The sequence below is a fragment of the Pipistrellus kuhlii genome, unplaced genomic scaffold (genome assembly GCF_014108245.1).
Source record: "Pipistrellus kuhlii isolate mPipKuh1 unplaced genomic scaffold, mPipKuh1.p scaffold_m20_p_6, whole genome shotgun sequence".
Classification (NCBI taxonomy): Eukaryota; Metazoa; Chordata; class Mammalia; order Chiroptera; family Vespertilionidae; genus Pipistrellus; species Pipistrellus kuhlii.
In genome coordinates this window covers 27,532,569-27,558,435 of record NW_023425562.1, presented here as the reverse complement: position 1 = coordinate 27,558,435, position 25,867 = coordinate 27,532,569, and the positions used below count along the sequence as shown (strand labels likewise).

Here is a 25,867-nt window from a genome sequence, read left to right as displayed (position 1 = left end):
GGAACTCCCCAGTCACTTACTGAAATCTGAGGAGACCTGTACTGAGCATAAGACACCAAGCACAAACAGTATAGATCATTCTTGCCTTGCTTAATACTTTCCCTGAAAGAATGTATTGCTGTGCTAAGAGTTAGGATTAGAGAGAGCTAAAATGTCCAGAGATTTATAGAAATTTGAGGATCACATTTTTATCAGTTTGATCATTATTTTAAATTTATCAGAGAAAAGAGACCCAGCATATATATTTCTGATGCTACAAGAACTGTACCATCATTGCAGGAAAACATTAATACTTTCAAGTTATGTTCGTGTTTTCAAATGCTGAGTTTTCTTTTGGATAACATAACATAATGTGTCCAGTTACATTTTGGACTTAAACATTGCAAGGTAATGGAAAACCTTGGCTTGTTTAAAATTAGTTGCTTGAATATCACTAACATGGTTAAAAGGTAAATAATTTTGCCCATGATTTCAGACATATCTGAGGCCTCCATCCATGAAGACGCAGAGGGAATGAATTGGGCCTTATATCCTTGAACAGAAGCACTGTGATTTGTTATTTTTATTGTGAAGAAATAACCAGGCCCAGAATACTGGGTCCAGGCCTGAGGAAATAAATGCAATATAACATAAGGTAAGAGTAAGCAGGAACAAATCAAAGTTACAGCATTACGTTTGACAGTGAGAAGACCATTAAAGTAATGCCTTCATGTAAGCTCAGAGATTTGCAAGAAAAGTTACATGGACTGTACATCAAATGGTCATTTGGTAAAAAACAGAGTATCAGATTGAGCATTTTACCCTCATTATAGTCTCTAAAATCAACAGTAGCTTAAATTGTATTCAATCATACCTTCTACAACTTTTAGCCATGAGGACACTGTGAGCCCAAGCTGTTTTCACCTCAAGTAGTCATAGCATTGATTTTGTAATTTGAAAAACTACCAATTTGTACGTGAGAGGTAGAATAAACATATTACAAAAAGAAAAGTGTTAAATATTTTCTATTCTTTACAAAATGTTATTGACATAAAACCAGGAAAATAACAGAGAATATTTTCTTCAGTGCTATCTGTTAATTATGAGTTGAGTTCTTCTATGTGCCTTTATTAGTTCAGATAGAGATCCTGCCTCCAGCCTGTGTCCATATATGTATTATGAATGCCGTTGTTATTACTGAACAACTAAGCATGAAAATAAATTTTAAAATCTCAGCCTCCAAAAATGGGCCCTTTATTTCAGATATTTAAATATAAAATGAGGCTTGGCATTGACTTAGTTTTAAAGTGACAAGAAGACACACTACACTGAAATGGAAGGTATCATTGAATAGCAATGATGCAATTGCATGTGTGCACATAGGTAAGAAACTGGGAGATCTGTCACCTGAAATATATGCTAAGATCTTGAATGCTTACCAATAATATGAACAACACAGCAACATTATTATTACACTGCCAATGGATTTACACAAGGGTATTTCAACTACATTTATTTTTATGCTTGACACCACTAAGAATATCTTCTTGGAAGCCCAGTGACTTTTAGAGAAATAAAAGAGCTTTTAATAAAGTGCTTCCAGATCTGAAGATACATTTTGGAGCATGTCTTAATCTATAAAATAAATCACATGTTCATTCCTTTCCTTTCCTCAAAAGCTTGTAAAGAAAATACATTTTCCAACCTATGAATAGCACACATTCATGCATTATTGCATCATAAGGTATTGTAACGAGGCACATTTACTTTAATACCAGTCTTTAAGAACTTGATATAATGAGGGTGAAATGAATCAGAAAAGTCTAAAGACCATACCCTTCATAGGAAGTTCTTTAAAATATTCCCAGCTTGTAAGATCATTATGAAAGACCATATCCAAATCCTTCCAAAATGCAATATTTAGAAGAGAAAGGAAACATAACCACAATGATTGTAATGGGAATTTACCCCATCTGAAAAAACAAAACATTTAGTATGACACAATTTTGAAATGGATAGGTCTCTTTAAACTAGCAAAGAATCCTTTACAAACAGAAAGATAGGCATAGTTTACTTGTGACTTGATAGAAATGGACATAAAGTGCAATGCATTGTTAGATTATCAGCATGACTAACATGTCAATGGGCAGTAAATTAGAGACACAGAGAATTTCACCTTGAATTTTGCCTTTTGACTTTACAACAGATGTGTTTTTTGTTTGTTTGTTTGTTTGTTTTTACTGCCATGATGCTAAAATTCAATATTTGGGATTAAATTTAATTACATCCACATATACTGAGCAAATTTTGAATACTGCTTTATTAAATTGGTTTACTCATTTAAAAAATATTTCTAGAATAAGAGAAGCTAATACCAGTGTCTTAGATGACACTACGAATTAAGTATGGGAAAAGATTCTGATCAATTTGATTTTCTAGTGATTCTACATATCCCACTCATAGAGTCCCTCCAATCATCATGTGATGTTATGGGCCTTGGTGCTATTCCTTGTCTGATTATATTAGTTACAGTTATTAAAACACAGAACAAGACATAAAGGACTGAAGATATTATAATTTTCAAAATAATTAATAATTACTTAATATTCCAATACATTTAAGGAGGGCTGGATTCAAAAGGATCATTCTATTAAAATACCATTGGCCAATAATAGATGATAGATAGTTCTTTTGCCAAGCAGAACAAATATAGCCACAGAGTAGCATAATTCCTCATTATTTTTTTATGCTCGGGAGGGAAAAGCACTAATTCCATGTGACTATCAAGTACTGCTTTTCAAAACTGTTTTCTGACTGCTCTTAACTGGTTTTGGCTGAGCTGTAGGTGATCTGAGGCCACACACTGTGAGCCTTTTTAAAACTAGGGAGGAGGCAGAACTAAAAAGTAAATTCATTTTAAGTTGTTCTCATTTTTCTATTTAACCGAGTGTAAAAACTCCTCACATGCAAATAAAGTCTAAGCTCTGGGAATGAGGGTATGGGAGGCTCATTGGCATCTGCCTAGTGTCTTACAAGAGGGTCGCAGACACTGTGAACATAATATTGTCCTTAAATTAGGGTCCCAGGAGGCACAGAAACTTAATTTTTTTTTAATTTTATTGATTTTTTACTGAGAGGAAGGGAGAGGGATAGAATTAGAAACATCAATGAGAGAGAAACATTGATCAGTTGCCTCCTGCCCACCTGCTACTGGGGATGTGCCCACACCAAGGTACATTGCCCCTGACTGGACTTGAACCTGGGGCCCTTTAGTCTGCAGGCTGACGCTCTAGCTACTGAGCCAAACCAGTCAGGGCAGAAACTTATTTTTATTAAGGGTTTTAAGCCACAAAACAAATACACATCAGCAGGACTCTAGACCTCAGAAGTGGATAACACAGCAGTCAAGATTCTGTCCTTTCTGAGCCCATAAATGGTGATCGGGCTTGGCTTTCTTCGGCCAGCGTGTAATCACTAATTTCTCTGAAGATTTTTGTATTCAGGCTCAGAGAGCCATTCCTATCACAATTTTCCTATACTCCGACCCCTTATCAAGTCACAAGGATCAAACCATGCAATAAAACACACAGGCCATGGGGACACCTGAATTCTGGTCAAGGATATAAGGGTTAGAATTGACGAAATTGTAAGAGGATCGAGAAAACCTACTGGAAGCATGATCAACCCAAGGCCGCCACCACTGCTTTTTTTTGCCCTTGGCTTTCTGTTTGTCTGCTTCTCCTAAAATAAAATATGTCCAAATATTAATTCCTATAAAGTGAGAAAACAAATTTTGAAAACCACACTTTAACAACTCAATTTTCAAAATCTAGATAAGTTGCAAAAGTACACGAGAGGTCAGGAAAAGGAACTATATGCAATCTGAATAATTTACATGTATTAGCAATTGATGTGTTCTATTAACATTATGCCACAGTTCCATTTTTCTTTTTAGTAACAGAAAAAAATATTTAAAAAGGTACTATCTGTCAAAAATGCATTTCACACTAAATTTTCTTTCGAATCAACAGAAAAAGCATCACCCAAAATGTATAACACAATTCAGTGGCAAATAATTTGTTAAAGCCATATGTTCCTATAGCCAGACATTTTTCTTGTGATTACTTGAATATATGGTTGAAAAAAAATGTTTACTGGTGACTAATGGATACTATCATGCATTATTTCTCAATTCCCTCTAAATAAAAAAGCATAAAAACGTTTATAAGAAAACCTTTTCAACTTTACTGGGTATTTATCATAAGGTATCATGAATACATTTAAATATAAATATCATTAAATGATATTTTAACTACCATTATTTAGACACCACATTAAATATGCATATATGCTTAGTTTTCATATAATATTCATAAAAATCAAAGATTATAGCAGATTGCATGTCTGACATATCTTCCCTAAAGGAATAAATTAAGCAAATTTATGCCCACTTCCTTTAGAAACACATCTATGAAACAGAAGGCAGGTTACATACTGATTTAAGTTGTCTTGGTGAAAAGAAGACTTGTAAAGTCATGGATTCATTAAATGTGTACTTCATAAGACAATTAAAGGTATCCCATTCACAACGGGAATGTAAAAATTGCTAAGTTAAAAAAATACGTTGATAATATTGGCAAGATGAAAATTAACGTTATTTTGCAGCCCTACCCAATACATGCTATTATTCAATGTCAAGGTACTTGGGCAAGAAGGAAATGTCTCGACATACTTTCGTCATCCTCTTCAGAGAGTTTTTGGATGTCTTGGCCTTCCCCTGACTCCTGGGTCAAGCTCAGCATCCTCTCCTTACCCTTTTTGTATTTCTGTTGCCTGGCCTTAATGCGATCCATCCTGAAAGATGCAAGAGCAGCAGCAGTGCCAAGAACACGTCCGCAGTTATCCTATGGTCACACTTTGGGCTTACACTTTTATGTATGTAGCTAAACTCATGAACAAAGTAGTCGATATTTTGGACTTGTGAATAGTTTCTTATTAGAAACAAGTATCTCCATTTAAAAAAAATGCTTATGTTAATTTTTACTACACACATGCAAGCCTTAATAATATGACTGATAATAATTATGCTAAAGTTTGATATGCAATACTTTATGTCTACTTATACACTGTAACATAGCTGTCTGCATGCAGCATATTATCCTATCCTAATATATAAAAAGCCAGGGGCTGTCACAACTGAAATAACCAGATGGATGACCGAACAGCAGGCTGTGTAGGGCGACCAGGCTGGCAAGGGGATTAGTGAGGGACAACCAAATGACTGGACAGCAGGCTGCGTGGGGCATCCAGGATGGCAGGGAACAGTTGGGGGTGACCAGGCCAGCAGGGGGGGGCAGTTGGAGGTGATCTGGCTGGCAGGTGGGTCAATTAGGGGTGGTCAGGCTGGCAAGGGGGCAGTTAGGGGCAGTCAGGTAGGCAGGCAGGTGAGCAGTTAGGAGCCAGTGGTGCCAGATTGTGAGAGGGATGTCCTGAATTGGAGAGGGTGCAGGCTGGGCTGAGGGGACTCCCCACTCACCCCTGTGCATGAATTTCATGCACTGGGCCTCTAGTACTATATAATAAAAGCCTAATATGCTAAGTGTCTGACTATTTGTTCAACCATTTGACCAGTCACTATGACACTCACTGATTACCAGGGGCAGATGCTCTGGCTGGTTGGTTAGTTTGCTGCTGGGGTATGGCCAATCTGGACTGGATGAGACAGGCCAGATACCCCCTGGAGCCCTCCCATAGTATCTCTCTAACCCTGGTCATGCACCAGTGGGGTCCCTCATCCTGACCTAGGCAATTGGGCCGACACCAGCTCTCTGATATCCCCTGAGGGGTCCCAGATTGCGAGAGGGTGCGGCCAGGCTGAGGGACCACACTGGTGCACAAATCTATGCACCAGGCCTCTAGTGAAATATAAAGTCCTTTATTCTTCCAGGTTTTGCATTTTTAAATAATATCTATCTACTTTACATGGTTGTTGTGAACATCAAATGACAAAAATATATGAGTGTGAGAACTGCTGTAAATAGCAAGTCGCTCATAAGATGTTAGTAAGTATTTTGTTAGATCATATGCCTCTTCTCTATTTCAAATCTAATCTCTTATTGGTTCTGGACAAATGTTTTATTGCATCTTTAAATATTGACTTAGTACCTTTATTTTGTCTGCTTATTTAGGAAGTTTATTTAGAAACAGCAATGTTGAACTCTGTTTCCTAGATCTGTTCTCCTAAAATGTTTCATTGTTTAATTCAGTTTCTTAAAATTCTGGATATATTGCTCAAGAACGGATTTAAGCACCATTTCTGCTTTGTGCAGCTAAAACATGTTCAGTTTGTCTTTTGCAATGAGCACAGCCTTCATTCTGTTTTATTCTGACCTTCTATCACTTAAGCCAATGAAAAAATTCAGTGAAGTAAATTACAGTAACAGACCTTATTATGGGAACACATTCCAAATTTGTTATTTATCTAGACCTGATTTAGGTATTTAGAAACAACAATAGTGACAGTTACACTATATCACACTATATAGTTCATATATGTGAGTGCAAAAAAACAACCATGCCATGGAATAAGTGTAATTTGTACTAGCAAATATTTTTGCATGAGTAAAAATGAAGTCAGAATGAAATGAACTAGATTAAGCAAACTCAGAGAATTTTTATTATGAGTTGAATTCTAAGCCATCAGCTCTTAAACCTGCCCCCACCCCCAACCCATGAAGTTCCATTTATTGCTGGAAATCCCACTCTAAGAAAATTCTTTACAATGTGCTAAAAATAAAGAAACAACCCCCTCCCCCCCGAATCCAAAATTCCCAAATCTCTTGGGTGAAGTCAATCCATGAACTCAACTCAACTTCTCCAGGATGCTCTGTTGGAAAAGGTTTTGAACTGAATATAGGGAAGTGTGAGTTGCATTTCTAGTGCTGCCTCTAGTTAGTTGCGAATTTTAAATGATCTAATACTGTGGGTCATCAGTTTCTTCCCAAAGAGACTGGATTATATTATCTCTTAAGATCCTTCCAGAGCCAGAACTCTGCATTTATTCCCTTAACCCACAGATGTAATGACCATTTACTCCAAGTGCCCGGCACTGTGGAGGATGCTCTCTCATTGATTACTTTGTTTAATCTTTCTAAAAACCTCAAGGGGAACTGTCAGCCCTAATTTAAAGCAGAACATTAAAATCCAGAGAATGTGAATGACTCCCTCAAGTTATCAAAAGAAGCAACCAGCCGAAACTGGTTTGGCTCAGTGCATAGAGCATCGGCCTGTGGACTGAAAGGTCCCAGGTTTGATTCCGGTCAAGGGCATGTACCTTGGTTGCGGGCATATCCCCAGTGGGGGGTGTGCAAGAGACAGCTGATTGATGTTTCTCTCTCATCTATGTTTCTAACTCTCTATCCCTATCCCTCTCTCTTCCTCTCTGTAAAAAAAGAAAAAAGGTCAATAAAATATATTAAAAAAAAAAAAAAAAAAAAAAGAAGCAACCAAACTAAGCCTTGACATTGGCCTTACCCAAGCCGGCTCCCTTTCTACCACATTGTAGCCACCTTTCTTTTTAATGACCTCCATGGTCAGCCTACCAGGCATACCAGTAAATACCTGGGAAGTTGTGAACCGATTTTTCAGGGGGTTGAGGCTTCCAGAGAGAGAGCTGAGAGTGTCTGAATGGGATCATACCAACCCAAACTAACAGACACAGAGGAGAGGAAAATAAAGCATCCTTACTGCCTCTTCAACTGATCCATTGACTTTTTCTCTTCCTCAATTCTTGCTTTCACAGCCTTTACAATTGTGGCCTGGAAAAGTTCAGCCCCTCTAAAGGAAAATTGGAAACAGAACAAATTAGTATTTCTACTGTTGTTACTCACCTCCCCCCTAAAATAACAATAAGGGTTCGAAAACATTTCTTGTTGGACTGTAGACTGAAGTTTGTTGGCCCTTTCCAAGCAGACAGACATGGCACAACCTCCCCCAGGAAAGAGTGGCTGCTCACACCCTTGAGAGATCAGTGAAACTAAAATGGTTTGTGTAGCTTAAGACCTGAAAAGCCATGAGCCACTTCAAACCTGTCCCACGTAACGTTATACTTCAGGTTACTCCCCTGACCTTCTTCTAGTTGTCCCACTAGAGGACATGTGTAAGAGTGAGTTCAGATTGGTTTTCTACTCAATACATAAGGGAAAGTGCAAATGTGAATTGCAAACCCCATCAATGGGGTTTTTAGTCTTTTGCCTCTTTGATTCTATTCTTTCTGTCCTTCTCCTCCCTTCGGCTTTTTCTCACATCCCAAGCCAACTTAAGGGTCCCCATAGATATCGTCCATCTCTCTCAACATCCTCAACTCTGTCCCATCATCACAGGTCACAATCGCTTGGCAAATGGCAGGTCTGCAGAATCTCAGTGATGTGCCAGCCCTGGATGTGGAGGGGCTATCATCAGAGGTGCGGAAACCCATGGCTGGCCGACGAACCACTGCACCACACTCTGGAAGCTTGTCTGCTCCTTTCCAGTGGGCATTTCACACTTCTTACTCTTTTCTCAAGTCCTGAATTCTGTCAGCGGCTCTTCACTCCTAAGTAAACACCTAGCTTCCTACTTCCCAGAGAGAACATAAGTTCCAAGCAAGTATTTGCTTAGCTTCCCACCACCTATCCTGTGGATACCCATTCTCAGTGACAGAGGAAGAGGTGACATTCTCTTGCCTGAGACCTGCCTTGTGCTCAGGTCCCTTCCCCACCTGCAGACTGAGGGACTCCATCCTTCCTTTTTCTTCTTCTCTTCCTTCACTTTCAACCTTCACACTGTTACTGAAACCTGCTTATAGGCATGCAAATATTCTCAAATCTTAGCAAAAGAACCCACGGACCCCACATTTTCCTACGTACAGCCTTATATCACTGCCCTGGGATCATCAAAGATCTTACATCACTATCTCCAAGTCTTTGCTTTTTAAAGAATGTGTTTACTGAGGTGATGCTGATGAGTAAAATTATACAGGTTTCAGACACACAATTCTACAACACATCATCTGTACATTGAATTGTGTGTTTACCTCCCCAAGTCAAGTCCCCTGCCTCCAAGCCTTTACTTCCAACCTTGGCTCACCAGTGTCTGGTTCTGATTCTCACTTGTCAAGGTCACTGATTACACTGTTTAATTGGCTAGTGTCTCTGATATGGGTACAGCAGACTAGGGGGTCACACACCTAGCCATCTTGATGGCACTTCTTTTAATACTTAGTCCTTTTCCTAGTCTCTCCCCCTACACCTACAAGACCAGGGGCAAAAACTGGAAGAAGAGTGGAAACTAAGAAGTCTGCCCTACCTTGATGCCAGGATCTGTGAAGCTTTTATATCCGCCACAACGTGTAGGAAATAGTAACTCATAAAAACTCTTCTCTGCAGCAGGAGGAAGGCAAAACATATACTGTCCCAAATAATTCCTGCTTCACCGCTGGGTAGTTTACATGAGGCATCAGAATTAGCTGAGGCAAAAAAATTTAAAATTAACATCCACTTTTGTTGTTGTTATTTTATAAAACCTGAGGTGCGATCAGGCCTGGGAAATCACAGGCATGAAAGCAACATTCTGATCCATCCACTGACTTAAGAGCTGATTTATTGAAGAGCAAGGCCATGCCCTTAAAATCCAATAGGAACATTGATCCCTAAGGCTGACCGCAAAGCAAACTCTTGACAATGTAAAGCACAGGAGGGGCTCTTTGTTAAGGAAGACTCCTGAGTGTTCCCCACTTTTAGGGAGAGAGGAATTCCTCTTTCCCCAACCCCCAACAAAGGCCATAAAGAAATAATGACTGCACAACTCAATGCCAGAGGCAATGCTCTGGTACAAAATAAAAGACCCTTCCTGGAAATGGGCTCTAGTCAGATGTAGGCAGCGCAATGGGGCTTATTAGAAGAAGAAGTCTCAACAGCACATCTGATCCTAAGTCAAAGCAAATCCCCCATGGCCCTTCATCCTCCACACAGTGGGGGAGCGTCTTGTTCAAGTCGCCCCCGTTCTAGGCACCAGGGAGGATTGTGTGTGGTGCTGCCCTGGGTTCTGATGCAAGAGGCAGAGAGACGAAAATGGGATTTCTGGCTCTGTCTTGGCGGATGTGTAACTCCAGAATTTCTCCAGCTCTTTCTACTTATTTCCTGGGTTTGAGGTTCTCTGAGCTTCCAGAGGAGAGAAGAACATGGAAGTCAGAACTACATTGATGACTGAAGATTCTAACTGCACACAACCACAGGTTTGAGTGGGCATCTGTAACTCTTCCTGATCATAATTCAAAAAAGTTCTGGGAGCTACTACAGGAAACACCTAGCCTCCAGACCTACCAGGATTTGGGGTGTTTGTAGATGACAATCTACGATGACCAGAATAAGATCATTTCTTATTACAGACAATAGATTCATAATGTAGTGCAATCCTATAATCTCCATGTAGAGATTAAATTGAACTCCATTTCTCTCTCTCTCTCTCTCTCTCTCTCTCTCTCTCTCTCTCTCTCTCTCTCTCTCTCTCTCTCTCTCTCTTTCTCTCTCTCTTACATGTTTTGACCCAATGTTAAATTATAACAATACAGCTGTCCTTCTCTTTGTTCTTCCATTCCCAAATATGCTTCTCATACTTACGCATTTTATAGCCTTTGACTGTGCAGGCCAGGCTGAAAGCTTGGATCAACCAGCAATTATTTTTAACCAAATTTTCAATGTATCCACATGCTCCTATCTGCAAAAAAAAAAAATAAAAAAAAAATGGAAAAGGCAAATTCTGAAACTCTGCACCCAGGAAAAGAAAAGCTTGATGTCTTGTGGTCCTAACGTGTGCAAGAATTCACCAAGTCTCAGTGCCAATGACTGTGGGAGGCCCTGACATGTAAAATTATAGTCACCACTGGGTAGTGCTATCAGTGCTTCCAGAACACCATCATTTCCCAGGGAAAATTAGACCTATTGAGTAAAGTAAGCAGCTTTAATGTGATGTTGTTGCACTTGGAAGCACCTTTCCTTTAAAGAGAAAAATCTTGGATTATCAAAGAAACAAGCTGAACTCTGTGATAGTGAATGGGTAAGCACTGAACTCCAGGACTTTGAATTTAGTCATTATTTCCTGTCAGATATAGGAAACCTATGCTATTTGCCAAGACATTATCATAAACATGAGCTGCATGATATATAGTTCTTATAATAGGAGCAGAGGTTCCTTCTTCTTCTCCTTCTCCTTCTCCTTCTCCTTCTCCTTCTCCTTCTCCTTCTCCTTCTCCTTCTCCTTCTCCTTCTCATCATCCTCCTTCTCCTTGCCAATTCTCTGGGTAAAGGAATCTTTTTTGTTTTTGTTTATTTGAATGTGGCTGTCTTATAACAATGCTTTCTTATCATGTATTAAATATGAATTATTATAATCCAACACATAAAAGTGATGGCTGAATTATGCAGATTTCTTGGGGATGGGAGAATATAATTAGAATTTGCTCCCAAACCAGCAGTTACCCAGCATCAGTACATGGTTGGGGTAATTTATATTTCAGTCCTACACAGCCACGCTTCCCAAGTTGGGAATATTCTAGCTGCTTTGTCTACCTGGGCACCTTCAATCTATCTCTCAGGTCTCCTCTGGTGGGTTCAAATGGCATCACCTCTAAGAAGTCTGCTCCCAACTTATCTAGGCAATATATTACATACCCATTTTTTGTTTTATTTTCCTGAACCCTTGTGATAATTAGCATCAAAAGATCATATAATTATAAGAAGGTAGATCTTTCCTTTCAAAAAGTGAGTTCCTTGAGGATAAAATTTGAGTGCTGTATATCTTTAGCTCTTCAAGATATAAAACAGTGCTTAGCAAAAAGAAGTACAATTTAGGTTTACAGAATGAATGGATGAACTTTGTAGACAGATTTTTCAGGAAAGGTTGTAGGTATCAGCTTCAAGTAATGGATCCTTCACCATCAGATTGGTTTTAGAATGAAATGGTGTTCTGTTGCCCTACCTCATACCCTCTCCTATAACTTCCAAAACTACTCCAAATGTACATAAATACTGGTGCAGTAAAATTAATAAAAGTCACTTTTAGTATCAATTAGAAAATTAACATTTCAATGGACTGTAGACAAAATAAATTATTCAAATACATATTCATGGTTACACAGACTTGACTCTCCAGGACCTCTAAACAAAGCAATGGATGAGCCGTTGCCCCCTCTCTCCCTCCCCAAATCAAATGCTTTCAGAGTTAAATTGCCTGCCTGGTGAGCTCATCTTTAAGTAGCTAAGAGGGGGAGAAGTAGGAAGTCATTACATCACCATTCTTTTAATGCATTATCAGGTATAGCCTGGAAGTAGCATGTACTAGGATTAACTTTAAGTTAGGGCCAACTAGAGATGTATTAACTCCTTCAGTTCATGAAAGATTATTGTTTAATATGCTGAAATAACAAATAATTGTGTCCTGAAAGATTTTATGTGACTCTGGGATTACAAGGGGGTAGTTTGAGTTATCGATCAGGTCAGGGAGAAACCTGTGCTCTGGAACATGAAGCTTTGAGAGCAGAGCAGCCAAACTTTGAGGAAGAAAGAGGTGGTTTCTGCCTCAATCCTTTGTTGCCTTAGCTGGGCCCTGGTCAAAATGCCTGTGCTCAGAATGCCTGTGCTTAGAGGCAGCTAAGACACTGTGATGCTTCTGTGTCCACCCACATCTTATGTGTACATAAAACCTTCATGCTTTCAATAGTCTATTCCATTTCATTCCCCTCCCACACAGTATCATAGAAAACTATGCTTTTGTATTTAATAACACTTTCTAGATAAGAGAGAGTTGCTTTTAGCCAGCTTTAAAGGGCCATTTTGCACTATAGTAAGAATGATGATAAATTAGTCCTCAGAAGAGATGGGATTTTAATTAATAAAATATGTTTTAGAGTTTATTCCGACGAATACATATTCTCTCATCATGTGACCTTCAGATAGTGGAAAAAAGAAAAAAAAGATTCTGCTTAATGTGGTAAAACAAATAGAAATAAATGGTCATTTGAATTCTGAATTTGCAGCAGCTCATTTAGGGCTTTTAAGAGAGCAGTGTGATGGATGATGGGTTTTTAATAACCACTGAATTTACTCTTACACAGAAACCACAAATGTGTTACACAGTGAGAGGCACTTACTGACAGTATGTTTTTCATTGTAATCACAAAGACGTTGTAAGCAATCAGCCAGTCCCAATAACGCAGGATGCTCTTGATAGGTTTCAATAGCAAATCACCCCCAAAGAGCAGGAAATAGAAGCAGGCCACCAAGTAGCCCATGCAAAAGATGCTGATCCGTGTTGTCCCGGTGATGAAGATGATGGTGAGGACGAACCAGAAGAGGTAGCTAAAGATGATCACTTTGGACATGTCTAAGTATGATCTGGAAAATAAAACCAAACCATCAAAGGACAACAACAAAAACAAATAAACACATTAGGTTGGGAGATTCTACTTTAATGAGGGTAAAAAACCATATTATATATCTGACTCAGAGGTTCACTTTTAGCTACTGAACCCCTCTGACACATGCTTATTGGTTTTATGTGTACAAGCAACCTCTCAGTGTCCCAAGAATGACAGAGATAGAGATAGAGATAGAGATAGAGATAGATAGAGAGAGAGAGAGAGAGAGAGAGAGAGAGAGAGAGAGAGAGAGAGAGAGAGAAATAGAGGTATATACTTGAAGGGCATGCACCAAAGTGGCTTTGAACCATGCAGCTGTCATTACCTGCAGTGAATGAAATCTGGGACTGGGTTATATTGGCTGAAGGAGGCCGCCTCAAGGCTCATGCAAATCTCCACATTATCCCCTGCAATGATCCGTACTGCAGCCTTATTTTCATCCTCAAAAATCTGCCATTGTAAGGAGGCACACAGAAGCAGCATGAAGTCATCTGGCAAGGCAGAGGTAAGATCATTAAACCTGGGTTTGCAGATGCAGGTAACAGTCCCCATACAGCACGAGCTGCTCTTTAACTCTCAAGGGAGTTGTGTTCCTAAACCTGATTCCAATGTTGGGCCTAAGTCCCACCTTCCTTACCATGGGCGTTGCAAGAGGAACCACAGACATTCCAGAGGCATGAAGTGAGAGAGTCCTAGGATTGTGTCTGCATGTTGCTGAGTAAAAACATCAGGTGCCAATCACTGGCCTTTAAGACTCTCTTTATTTGCACTTATCTCCCACCAATGTGTTGAGGAGGCCATTTGAGCATTTTCCTCATCTGAATCTTTTTGCATATGGTGGAAGCAGACATTTCTGATTTTCTCTGTCATTTCCATTCCCTTTTACATTTGTGATCAAAGACTCTATCCAGAGCACATAGTGTAGCTAAGGCTGGGTGACAGCAGTTGACAACAATGGGTCGATTTGTGAGAATGGAGACATGTGATGGAGTGGTCCTCATGGCCAACAGCCCGGAAGAGGCCCTCACTCCAGCCAGGCAGCCAGCCTCCAGTCTAAGTTGTCTTGTTCTTTAAACTAAATTTGCATGTGTCTAGGTAGCTAAGTTGCTCTTTGGTTTTCCACTGGATCCAGCACTCCCTGGATAGGAGTGGATAACCTTGACCTTTGGATTATCAGTCTGCCCTTGACAGGACTTGGGGCTGGGGCCCAGCTCAGGAGCCTTGGCAATTTGAGTAGCACGTTCCTGGCTAGCACAGTCTTATCTTCAGATTTGGTCTGTGGTGGCAGCTAGAAAAAACGGATTCGCAAAGTATAAGGCCTCCATCCTCACTCTACTTTCTAGAAGATGGGTGTGCAGGGGCATGTGTTGGGGGCACAGTGTGTGTGTGTGTGTGTATGTGTGTGTGTGTGTGTGTTGGAAGGTAAGTTATGAAAGTGAATATGGTATTTCAACGTTTATTTATTAATTTTGCAAATGTTTATAGGGCAAGTATTGTAGAATCCATTAATGACCTGTGATATTAATGCATCAAGACAAGCCCTTTACATGATTATAAAGAGTAGTGGAAGAAGCAAAGGCACTAATGCTAATGCATGCAGATGGATTAGCAAATATAAAACCAAATACCAGTGCTCTGGCCCCACGGCTGCAACACTTACAGACAAGAAACACGGGGTTGGGCCGCACAATGAAGTCTGGGAAGTACAGCCACTTTATGATGTTGTCATTGAAGTTGGAACCCTTCAATCTCCATGGGTAATCTGCAGGGAGGGAGGTGGTGAGGAGCAAAATCAATAAGCCTCTTTGCTGCCCTTTGCCCACCGAGCCAAACGTAAGGGTGGATGGTAAGAGCAGCTGCTCCTGGGAGGCCACGCACCTCTGCAGGGCGCAGGGGGGATGCCGATGCAGATGAAGTACTGGAACGTGATGATGCAGGCCAGGAAGCAGCAGTACTTGGGCCAGATCTCCGCGATGGCTTTTCTTCTGCGTCGATACAAGACGGCGATCAGCCAGCAGGCGTGAATCATGGCATAGAAATCCATTCGCTGACCGATCACATTAACTGACAGTAGGAAACAGGTCTGTGTAAGGAAACAAGAGGCAAAACAATCGGGTTTAGAGGAAAGGGGAGTGGTGTCAGCTATCAGCCCTTTGTAGGGGCAGACACCTGCCTTCCTGAGGTAGGTTTCTCTGCACATGTTCACCAGGTCTTGTCTTGGGACATGTCTTTAAAGGTGAAGACGGAGACACTGTACAGATTAGACACAAATACTGTATAGTTTACTTCCAAGGGAAACACTGGCTAATTCACTATTTACAAGAACCACTTCAACCATGAAGAGAACTACAGCTATGGTCTCTTCATGAAAGTCACTGTTTCACATTCATTCTACTGAGGAACAGGCACTACCACCACCATTTCAGGTCAAAGGGTTCATTTTGGCTAAAGTTACATTTCCAAATACAGGAAACAGAAAAAAAAATTATAACATCTTCAGTTTATATGGAACCAGTTAAAATGATGAGTGACAGGCATCCATGTGTCTGTAGGACCACAGAAATCCAGAGAGGTAGAGGTCACTGTTGCAAGGGTGCCATTGACACTTGGTGTGGGAAAACTTTCCATCAGGCCAGGTAAGCCCTTCAGTAGCATCTCCTCCCACTAATCCCCAGGATCCATAATCATGGCCTGGAGGTGCAGGATGAAACTTCAGTAGCCTACCTACCCAAAAGCAGCTATTGGGATTGTCACAGAAAACAGAAAACACACCCGCAAGGAAACTTACCTCCAGACCAAACTTATAGAAGAAGTAATTTATGAAATATTTGGCACAATTAATAATTCCATCATCCAGATGGTGTCTTGTAATGTCGTGAAAGATGGTTTTAGATACAGGGGCCATGAGGTTGTTTCGTCCCCGGTAGTACTCCTGATGGCGGTAAACAGTAACCTCAAAGGCCAGAATGGCCAGCATCAGCAGATTATTCTACAAAGCAAAAAAACACAGCTGTGGGAAGCCAAAGGCTTTGTTACTTGGTAATTTTAAACAATCCTCACAATAAATAATTTGATTCCATTTTTGATGTTATATAATGCTTTATAAAATCCCATCTCTATAATAACTAGTCTTGAATTCAAAGTTCATTTTCCCTGCTTTCTGGTAACAAGGTAGAGTTAGTGTCATTATGCAAATCAGGTTAATTAACATCATAATACAATCTAGACTCTCTAGACAACAGCCTGTTCCTGAAAAAGTACAAACTTCTCCCAGGAAGCAGTGTCTAATTATCTTAGGAGGTTGGGTCCGCTTTATTGGCACCTAGAAGTGCTAAACACTTCTACAGTGTCCTATAAGGACATCCTGGGAAACACACTAAGCTGGAGGAGTGCGATAAGCAGGAGAGGGGAAATTTTTTAATACTTCTGAAATCTGGCTAGAGAGAGCAGTATTGAGAAACATGAGGATAAAATAGTAACAATAATAATAGTGATGATAATAATAATAATAAAATAGTTCACACTGATGGAACTATATGTGCCAGATACTATTCTAATCACTTCTTTCAAATATCAATTTGTTTTATCCATAAAACAGCTCTTTATGTTAGATATCATCTGCATATTACATGACAGATGTGGCCAATACTATTTATAAACATTACAAATGTTATCTGCCATATGATATCTGCCAGAATCAAAGAGAAATGGGATCCTTGGTATATTTTAAAATTTCAGGTGTTGTGTATATAAATGTTTCATTTTTAAATACCTTCTCAGCATAATATTATTAAGATCACTCAGATTATCCATCAAAGGAAAAGGTAAAAGATATGAAGTATATTACTTTTATTACATTTCTTATAACAGCTTGCAAAGTTTCTTTTTTAAATATATGCTCTTTATTTGATTACCTCTATGTGTAATATATACCCTTTATTAAAAACTATAGAGAAACAGAATTTATACAGCAAAAAATTCTTGTAATGCTATACCTACTTCTCAGAAACAATCATTGCTGACCATTTGCTATATTTTACTCAACATTTTCTTTATATCTAAAAGAGATTATACTATGTAAGATACTCTAACATTTTTAAAAACTTAATTAATAGATTTTGAACATCTTTTAATGTCTGACATTATTAATCTCCCTCAGTCCTTTAGTACTTCTATAATGTTCCAGTGACTATATCTGTCACACTTTATTCAATTAACCACAAACTACTTAATAAATTTCTTTTCAGCACAAAACGGTGCTGATTTTAATATTGAGTCATTTGTCTAAAAGGTGATCCTAAAGGCCACAGAAGATGAGGTCCTATCCTTGTGATATTAGGGATTTCAAGGGAAAGGATTCTAGAACATAAGTACACAGAGGCACCAACTCAGCACAACAAGCCTTTACCCTCAGGTAGACGAGCAATGGTGAAGACTTCCTCAGGCCCACCCACTCTGTTGGATCCACAGGAGTGTTGTAGAGTAGAGACTTGTTCAACTGGTTGAGGGGTATGTCTGTTTCATTTGCATTTGGCTAAAAAGAAGAGAAAAGGAATTAGTTCCACAGATAAGGAGAATTCAGGTTATTCTCCTTCAGTTTTGAGCAAAAGAACATGAGGGACAAAGACCCATTTGAAATGGGAAATCTCAGCAGGAACAGAGACTTGGGCCCAGCATTCTAGGCCAGAATGGATTCAGCCTGCTGAGGTGATTTAACAGCCAGAAAGATTGTGCTTGGAGGTGTAGGTTCCCCAATCTCCACCTCATTTCCCTAAAGGCCAAAAAGATTCCCCCAACTTTGAGGCTCACCAAGGAACAGTTAACAGAAAAATTCTCAGGCTTAATGGTTTGCAGCTGGTACAACATTTTGCAGACGATGATCACACATGTCCAGACAGTGCAGACACTTGAAGCCAGACGGCGTAGCTTGGTGTATGGCAGAGCAAAAGCCCAAGAAATCAAAAATACATAGTTGAACACAGACACCTGAAAACATAAAATCAGAAATGGGGACAAAAATACATAACATGGCATAACACCCACAAAACATGGCAATTTGATTTATTCAGCTCAGCTCAGTTCAGCAGAAGTTGACTGAGTTCTTAGCATTGCCCTAGATACTAAGATATATGTCTTGTATGGCAGACAGATATATAACCAGATGATGTCAACATAACATAGCAGTAATAAACTGTAGATCCAAACAGGCTCTGTGAGAATACCCAGAAGGAGTCCCTGCCCCCATCTGGAGCCTCAGGAAACATTTCCTGGAAAGAATGATGCTGAGCTGATCCTTGAGGGGTGCGTAACGTTAGCCAAGACAAGAAAGGTGAGAAGTGCATTCGAGGTAAAGGGTGTGTGAGCAAAGGCAGGAAAGCATAAAGGAGTGTGGTGACAATAGGTGACCATAAACAACTGGGAGTTCCGGAGTTGAAAGCAGTGAACTGCAGTATGAGACTGGAGGGAGATATGGCTGAGAGCTACGTTCTGACAGACCCTTTTAAAACTATGCTGTGGCCCATGAACCCCTTAGGTAGAAAATAGTGAGTCTGCAGGGCTCTACGCAGGGAAACCTTAAGGAAAGGTTAGCATTTTATCTAGATACATGTAACCGAAGGACAGAGGTGTATCAATGGGGTTAGCCCAGAGCAGTGGTCAGCAAACTCATTAGTCAACAGAGCCACAGTTTGCTGATCACTGCACCAGAGGAAAGGAGACCAGTCATATGCACTATAATAGGCCAGGAGAACAATGACAAGGATCCAAACTCGGATAGTGGAGCAGAGATGGGAAGTGAAATTGTTAGATTTAATGATTGATTGGCTTGGAGGCGGGGTGCTGGTAGGTCAGGGAGAAAGTGTAAGGAATGCCTCCCAGCTTTCTGGCTTTGATAAGAGTAACAGTGCCACTACTGAGATAGAATCTGAAGTGAGGCCCAGGTGTACAGAGAAAAGGCAAGGCCCTGGCAGGGTATCATCCCTGATATGCCAATGTCTCAGATTTGATCCTAGATCAGGGAACATACAAGAGTCAACCAATAAATACAAAAATGGGTGAAACAACAAATCAATATTTCTCTCTCTCTCTCTCTCTCTCTCTCTCTCTCTCTCTCTCTCTCTCCTTCTTCACTTTCTCTAAAAATCAATAAATATATTTTTAGAAAGAGGGAAGGCAATAACTTCAACTTGGTCTAAGACTGTGAGTATTGATTAGGTGAGATATGCACTCATGACTAAGAGTTCTCCATAGCTAATCATTCACTGAATGGTATGGAAGCACCACCATCTTATTCAGCTATGGAAAATATGTATTTATTCTGGGTATTATTAGAATAATATCTGAATATTATTAAAATAATTCTCTAGGAATACTTAATATTATCGGGTAAAAATTACCGCAGCAGCCAATTGGCAAACTTGAACATGTACTACAAGTGCTAAGTGCCATGGGCTAGGGGGGTATGGTTCCTATTTGGCTCACAAATCTAGACAGCAAGAAACACGGAGACTCCAGGGCAGTATTTAAGTCTGCAATTTATAATCTACTATTCTACTTAACTACTAGACACTGTCCAGAGCAAGGAACTGCTTAGAATTAAGTGCTGACATCTTAGGGTAGTAAGAGCTGCCTTACAGAGTTAATTGAGGATGAAAGAAATACTGTATGTAGAAGTGCCCTGTAAATGTAAGGCATTCACCAACATAATAAATGTTAACATTTAACAAAATATTTTGACTAGCTAGGTCACTCCTCCTCCTCAGTTACCAACAAGTGGTACATTAAAAAGTAAATCCTAGTAAGGATACTATAAAATTAAGTCTCTTTGTTATTTTTTATTAGGTATTTAAGGCATTAAGTATAAATATAGTACAATAAAATTTTAGAGAGAAAGAGAAGAAAAATGTTATCTTTTATTAAGTCCTAACTAGGTTCAAGGTAACATATCCTGTGTGGGTCCCTATCTTCAAGAAACACATGGGGTCATGCCAACGAGAACTGGGTAAGCAGCCTATGGCAACATGACAGAGGAAGAGCCCTGCTGGAGTGAGTCGAGATGTGTGGCACACACAGCTGATCATCTAGCCCAGCACTGGGGAAAATTGTCCAAAGGACCTGCAGTCAAACTGGAGTTAGCCTGGCAGAGGAATCACTGGTCCAAGGCTTTATAGGCAAGAGAAAGCATGGGGTGGACATCTTGCTTTGGAGGAGCACATGGTTTACCGTGAGAGCAGTGTGATCTGAGTCCATTGTAGAGGACTTTGAAATTCACCAGGCAGATTGGGTGTCTGGGAAAGGAAATGGTGAAGTGGTGTAGGACCAGTTCAATGTTATATCGTGTTATTGGGAGAATGACAGAGAGCTGTTAGAAGTTTCCAAGTAGAAGATGAACATGATCATGCTAAAAAAAAAATGATTCTGACTGCATGACAGAATGCGTATTAGGAGGAAGGATTAGAGCAGAGTTAGGAATCTGTTAGAGCAATTGAAAACAAGGACTGATACAGATAGAGGCAATGAGCTCAGTGTTAGAGATATCCAGTGAAGGTGTTCTGGAGACAGGCAAGAGTGAGGTCATGTTCAGTGGTCAGAATTCCTAGGGAAATGACTGATAATCCTATAGAACAAATGTCCAGATGCTTTTCATTATCAAAGAATTTTGGACGGTAATTTTATTCCATAATGCCTTCCCAACAAAACACTTTTACACAAATTGTCATTTTATCTGAACATAAACTTATGAAGCTTTAAGCCACTGCCTTGAGAGAGGAGCCTCCAAGAACTGTGGTTCCTGGCCCTGTGTTTACCCATCCCTCTCTCAGAGTACCCACAACTTCAATGCAACCTTTTGTGTACCGTCTCCCTCCCTGTGTGTCCAGAGCTTCTAGAGGATATCTGTAACCCAATAGTTAATGTGATTTTGGTTTTATTTACCAGCAATTACCATTAGATTGCAAGCTGAGACCAGAAGTGTTTTTAATGCCTTTATACCAGCATCTAGCACAGGGTAAGCATTCAATTTATTGTAATTTATTATAAGCATTTAAGAAAGGCTAAATGCATTCTTAGTGAGAGTGAAAGTAATAATAAAAAATAATAATAATGAAACATCATCTGACATTTCGGAAGAATCTCAAGCTTGCAAAGTTCTTTGCTTCCTTCCTTCAGTCAGTAAACATTCATTGTGCTTCTACAATTGGCCAGACCCATTGGGAATTACTAAGGATACTAGAAGAAATATATAGTCCCTTTCCTCAAAGAATAACTTGATCTCATATATAGCACTCTAGGATTCTTAGAAATGAAAACATAGTTATGTATAAAAGGGGAAGAGAATGGTACATATATTTTTAAATTAGGTCATTCCGAAGTGGAATTGTTCCTCAGTAAGGAATGTTGATATGAGACAGGTTTCTGTAACAAATTCTTTCTCAGAGTCCTCTCTCTCTTGGATGCCCATAATGATAACATTGGAAAGGTTTAATGTTAGTGGTAGAATGACCATGAACATTTGTGAAAACAAGCTCTCTGGCTGATAGCCCTGGCTGAGGATAGTTTGAATTCAAAGAATGTGGTCACACCTCTTAAAGATTTAACTGGGGATGCTGACTTGGTTCTCATTTTGCCATTTACTGATCAGCAATTTTTGAGAAAGGCTATATTTTGTATTAATCAAAAGTAATGAGCTACGAATAGTAAGTGTTATTACTGTCTTGTCTTAAAAGATCTATATATATATATATATATATATATATAAAAGGCTAATATGCAAAATTGTCCCCTTGGGAGTTTGACCACACACTATGATGTGCACTGACTATCAGGGGGCTGTGTAGAATGAAGAAAGGCCCCAGACAGAAGCCAGCAACCAGGAGAGGTAAGCCCCAATCGGCCCTAATCACTGCCAGGCCTAGGACCCTACCTGTGCATGAATTTGGTACACTGGGCCTCTAGTCCAATAATAAAATAAGATGAACTCTATTCATAATTTTATCAAATTTTGGAATCCAAGTTTACTCTTTGGTAACATAAACTATTGTTTATTTCTCAAAGAGAATTTGGGGAGATAGATTTTCTCACTTATAGTAAAGAAAGGTAGCTTGTTCTCACACACTTTAATTAATGAAAACAAGCCACCTTTATAATATGTCCAAGCCATTTAGTAACTAAGCCAGGACACTTTTCCCCTATTTTGTTCCCCCTTCCTTTGGGACAATTGTCCTTTCATTTTCTGTAAAATAAAGTGTATGTGCCTATCTCAGGTCTTGATGTTCTAATGTTTTGGGAATTACATTTCAAAAAAATAATAGAGTTGGAACAGAAACTGTTTGACTTGACGCTGCTACAAATGTTCACTTGCCTCTTTCACAGAGACCCAGATAATGTATGATGAAACAATTTTGATGATATGCAACTCCAAAATCCACCACATGAACACCTGCAGCTTGTGGAAGTACTCCAGGAACTTGAGGAAGAGCACTGTGAGGCGGTCAATCACCAGGTGCCATTTGTTCCTTAAATCTGCAAAACAGGAATTCACCCAAGAATATAAAAAAAGTGAACGTGTTTGTTGTGTGTGTGTGTGTTTTGAGGGGGGTGGGCATTGTTGTTTAAAGCATATCTTGGAACTTTCAGTTTGGAATAAGAAGATGCAAAATAATAGTAGCAGTTGAACTCTAAAATTTCCAAAATCTGGTGACAGGTAGTCTAAGACTCACACGTGGTGATGATGACTTAGACAGCATGTCCAAGGACAAGGTTACTTTGATCTCCCTTTTAATTTAATTAATATGAAGAAGAATCTTGACCTGATTATCTCTTAAAGCTGTACTATGATTCCCCAATTTTCTGGGAATATTAAGTCACATGAACTTCATCTAAATGACATTCTTATTGCCAAACTCATGCTTCTAGAGGTGCCATGCTCCTTCCAGGGGCTAGACTAGAGAGTGGGTAAAGCTCTCGGTGGCAGGTGGGAGCAGCCAGGCAGCCGGCTGCTGGAAGCAGGAAGAGCCTGCTCCCCTGGCAATTGCAGGTGAACGCTAAGCATCAGCGTGACCCAGCCTAGCTCACACAATGCGGTCAGGCTCATGTTAAGCATAGCTTTTCATCAAATTCATCATTTTTTTTCTTTCTGCCTTGTGCAAATGCAACAGGAACATTTCACTAGGGCAATTTTTGTTTTGCTGAACCAATCCAATATGGATCTGTTTGGTGAAGTCTGTGCTGCATTCACTGATCTGTCTGCCACCATTTCCTGAGCAGCTCCTGGTAGTGAGTAAGTTACCTGATGTCTCTTCCTCCTCTTCATCTTCTTCCTCCTCCTCCTCCTCCTCCTCGCTGCTGTCTTTCCCAAGCTCACCCTTCTCCACTTTTTCAGAGCATCCCTCTGGTTTCTCCTCACCAAACTCAACCACCTGCTTCTCCTCTGGCTTCTCCGGGCTGGCGGTCAGGTTCAGCATGGTGAGGTCTGGCAGGCTTCCTTCAGGGTGGGCCAGCCTGTTGGCAGAGAGCAGCAGAGTCAGGAGGGGCAAGGATGCTGGGAGACAGTCGAGTGAGTGAGGGGCGTGTTTCAGGAGGAGGAACAAAAATGAACGTCAGTGCGTGTGCACAGGCCTTGCCAGGTGGGGTGGTTAGCCTCTTGTCACTTTTTTATTTTATTTTTAAAAGCTTTTTCTAAAACCAAACTGTAAGCTCACTTAGGTTTTATTATCGCTTCCAATTAAGGTTATAATGATTAGTCAAGTCACGAGAGCTCTCGACACCTAAACTTGACATTTTTCCCGGAGGACAAAATGGTCAGAGTTTAGGATGTAGAAGCATGAAATGGTGTCATGTAGAGCAAGCATTTCATGGCTTCACAGGGGGACTTACGCATTTTGGTGGATTGGTAATTTTTTCTTGATGCTGCTCAAAGTAATTGAAATAGAAAGGAAAAAAAAAAAGGAGATGAGAACAGAAGAGTTATAAGGACTGTCAGAGATCACACATCATGCTACATATCATCCACTATGTGCGGCTGCGGGAAGTGCGAACGCAAATGCATGCCAGGGTGGTGGCAGCAGTGTGCATGTGCTGGGGGCCCTGGGCTTGGCGACTGGTTTGAGAGTGGGCAGGCCTGCGGGTGGTCAGGGAGAGGCTATATAAGCTATTGAGGCCAATCACGTCATGCTTCTTTAGTAACGCAGCAAACCATCCTGCGAGAATCAAGTCATTCACATTTTATACGGGTTTTTAAAAAATTCTTAACTAATGTGTGCTTTCCATCAACCTTGGCATAGACTCATCCCATTTTGCCATCATTGCAAGCATATGCCATGGGCGCTAAATGCTTCCAGAAGGGTGTCTGCGTGATATCCCCGTTCATGGGCACGAATGTGAGCTGCTGTGCTAGCCTTGAGCTGAGGGCAGGGGAGGGCCAGAGTGAGCATGAGGGTGGCGCAGCCTCACAGAGCGGGGATGGCAGCCAGGGCATCGCAGCTGGTTTCACAGTGGATAAGAACAAGTATGCTCTGTCTCTTGATTTTTTTATTCATATTCAAATGAATGATTGAAGGAACATTTGTGGGTAATAAAGAAGGCATTAGGAACAGGTCTCCTGGAGATCCTGGTGGTCTTGTCCATTTGTCATAATTAATCTATACATATCAGCTTCGTTGTAACTGGATGAACGATTAATAACATTATTCTACCTGTATAGTTGTGGGCTCTGAGTAAATTATTCAACCCTCCTGGAATTTAATGTATTTCCTCTAAAATACAATCGAAGCTTACTTAAAAATTGTTGGTTTTACATTTGAAACACACCAATGATGTTGGATAACTATTGTAATGAATCTACACTGTCCTTCAACTTTCAGAGAGGTTATCAATCAAAAGCAATTACTTAGAAAACATTTTTATTGATATTTAGAGAATGAAGAAGGGAGAGGGAGAGAAACATCGACGTGAGAATGAAACATCAACCAGCTGCCCTGACTGGGAATCCAAATTGGCAACCCAACCAACTGAGCCATGCTAGCCAGGGCAAAAGTAATTACTTTTAACAGAGTGTCAAGCAGGTAAATTAACTGATGCCACAAATTGTTAATTGCATGAAGAAATAACATTCTAAGGATGTTTCAGCCCTGGTGGAAGGAGTCAAGTGGACATTCTAAAGCTAGTCAATGGACCCTGCCATGTTTGGGAAAAGTCCCCCAGCCTTGACACTGCAGTAGCAATGTTGCACAACAACACTGTGCATTGCGCTCCAGAGAGCACACTGCTGTTCCCTCTTTGTCAGCACTGTACAGAGCAAAGGGTGCTACAGGCAAAAGCAGTCAGGTGCTGCAGTTGTCAGTATGTATCTGTTCTCTTCAGCACTGCCAAGGGTGTGCCTTTGTAAGTGAGAAGATAAACATTTTCTTCAAGGCAGGGATTTGCTAGCTTTTACTGTGG

At 40.1% G+C, this 25,867-nt stretch overlaps 1 protein-coding gene across 5 annotated transcripts in view; it reads right to left on the bottom strand.

The window, feature by feature from the left end:
* The window catches only part of PIEZO2 (piezo type mechanosensitive ion channel component 2), a 309,124-nt gene that overhangs the window by 48,450 nt on the left and 234,807 nt on the right, over positions 1-25,867 (bottom strand). For all 5 annotated transcript variants that reach the window (XM_036418633.2, XM_036418635.2, XM_045574327.1 and 2 more), the window contains 14 exons: positions 23,718-23,929; positions 22,791-22,951; positions 18,242-18,418; positions 17,841-17,966; positions 16,221-16,421; positions 15,311-15,515; positions 15,093-15,194; positions 13,758-13,923; positions 13,166-13,409; positions 10,638-10,734; positions 9,325-9,484; positions 7,726-7,815; positions 4,712-4,833; positions 3,649-3,720 (listed from right to left, as the gene is read on the bottom strand). In XM_036418633.2, coding sequence (XP_036274526.1) covers positions 3,649-3,720; positions 4,712-4,833; positions 7,726-7,815; positions 9,325-9,484; positions 10,638-10,734; positions 13,166-13,409; positions 13,758-13,923; positions 15,093-15,194; positions 15,311-15,515; positions 16,221-16,421; positions 17,841-17,966; positions 18,242-18,418; positions 22,791-22,951; positions 23,718-23,929 — 2,135 coding nt within the window. The remainder of the gene's footprint in view (positions 1-3,648; positions 3,721-4,711; positions 4,834-7,725; positions 7,816-9,324; positions 9,485-10,637; positions 10,735-13,165; positions 13,410-13,757; positions 13,924-15,092; positions 15,195-15,310; positions 15,516-16,220; positions 16,422-17,840; positions 17,967-18,241; positions 18,419-22,790; positions 22,952-23,717; positions 23,930-25,867) is intronic.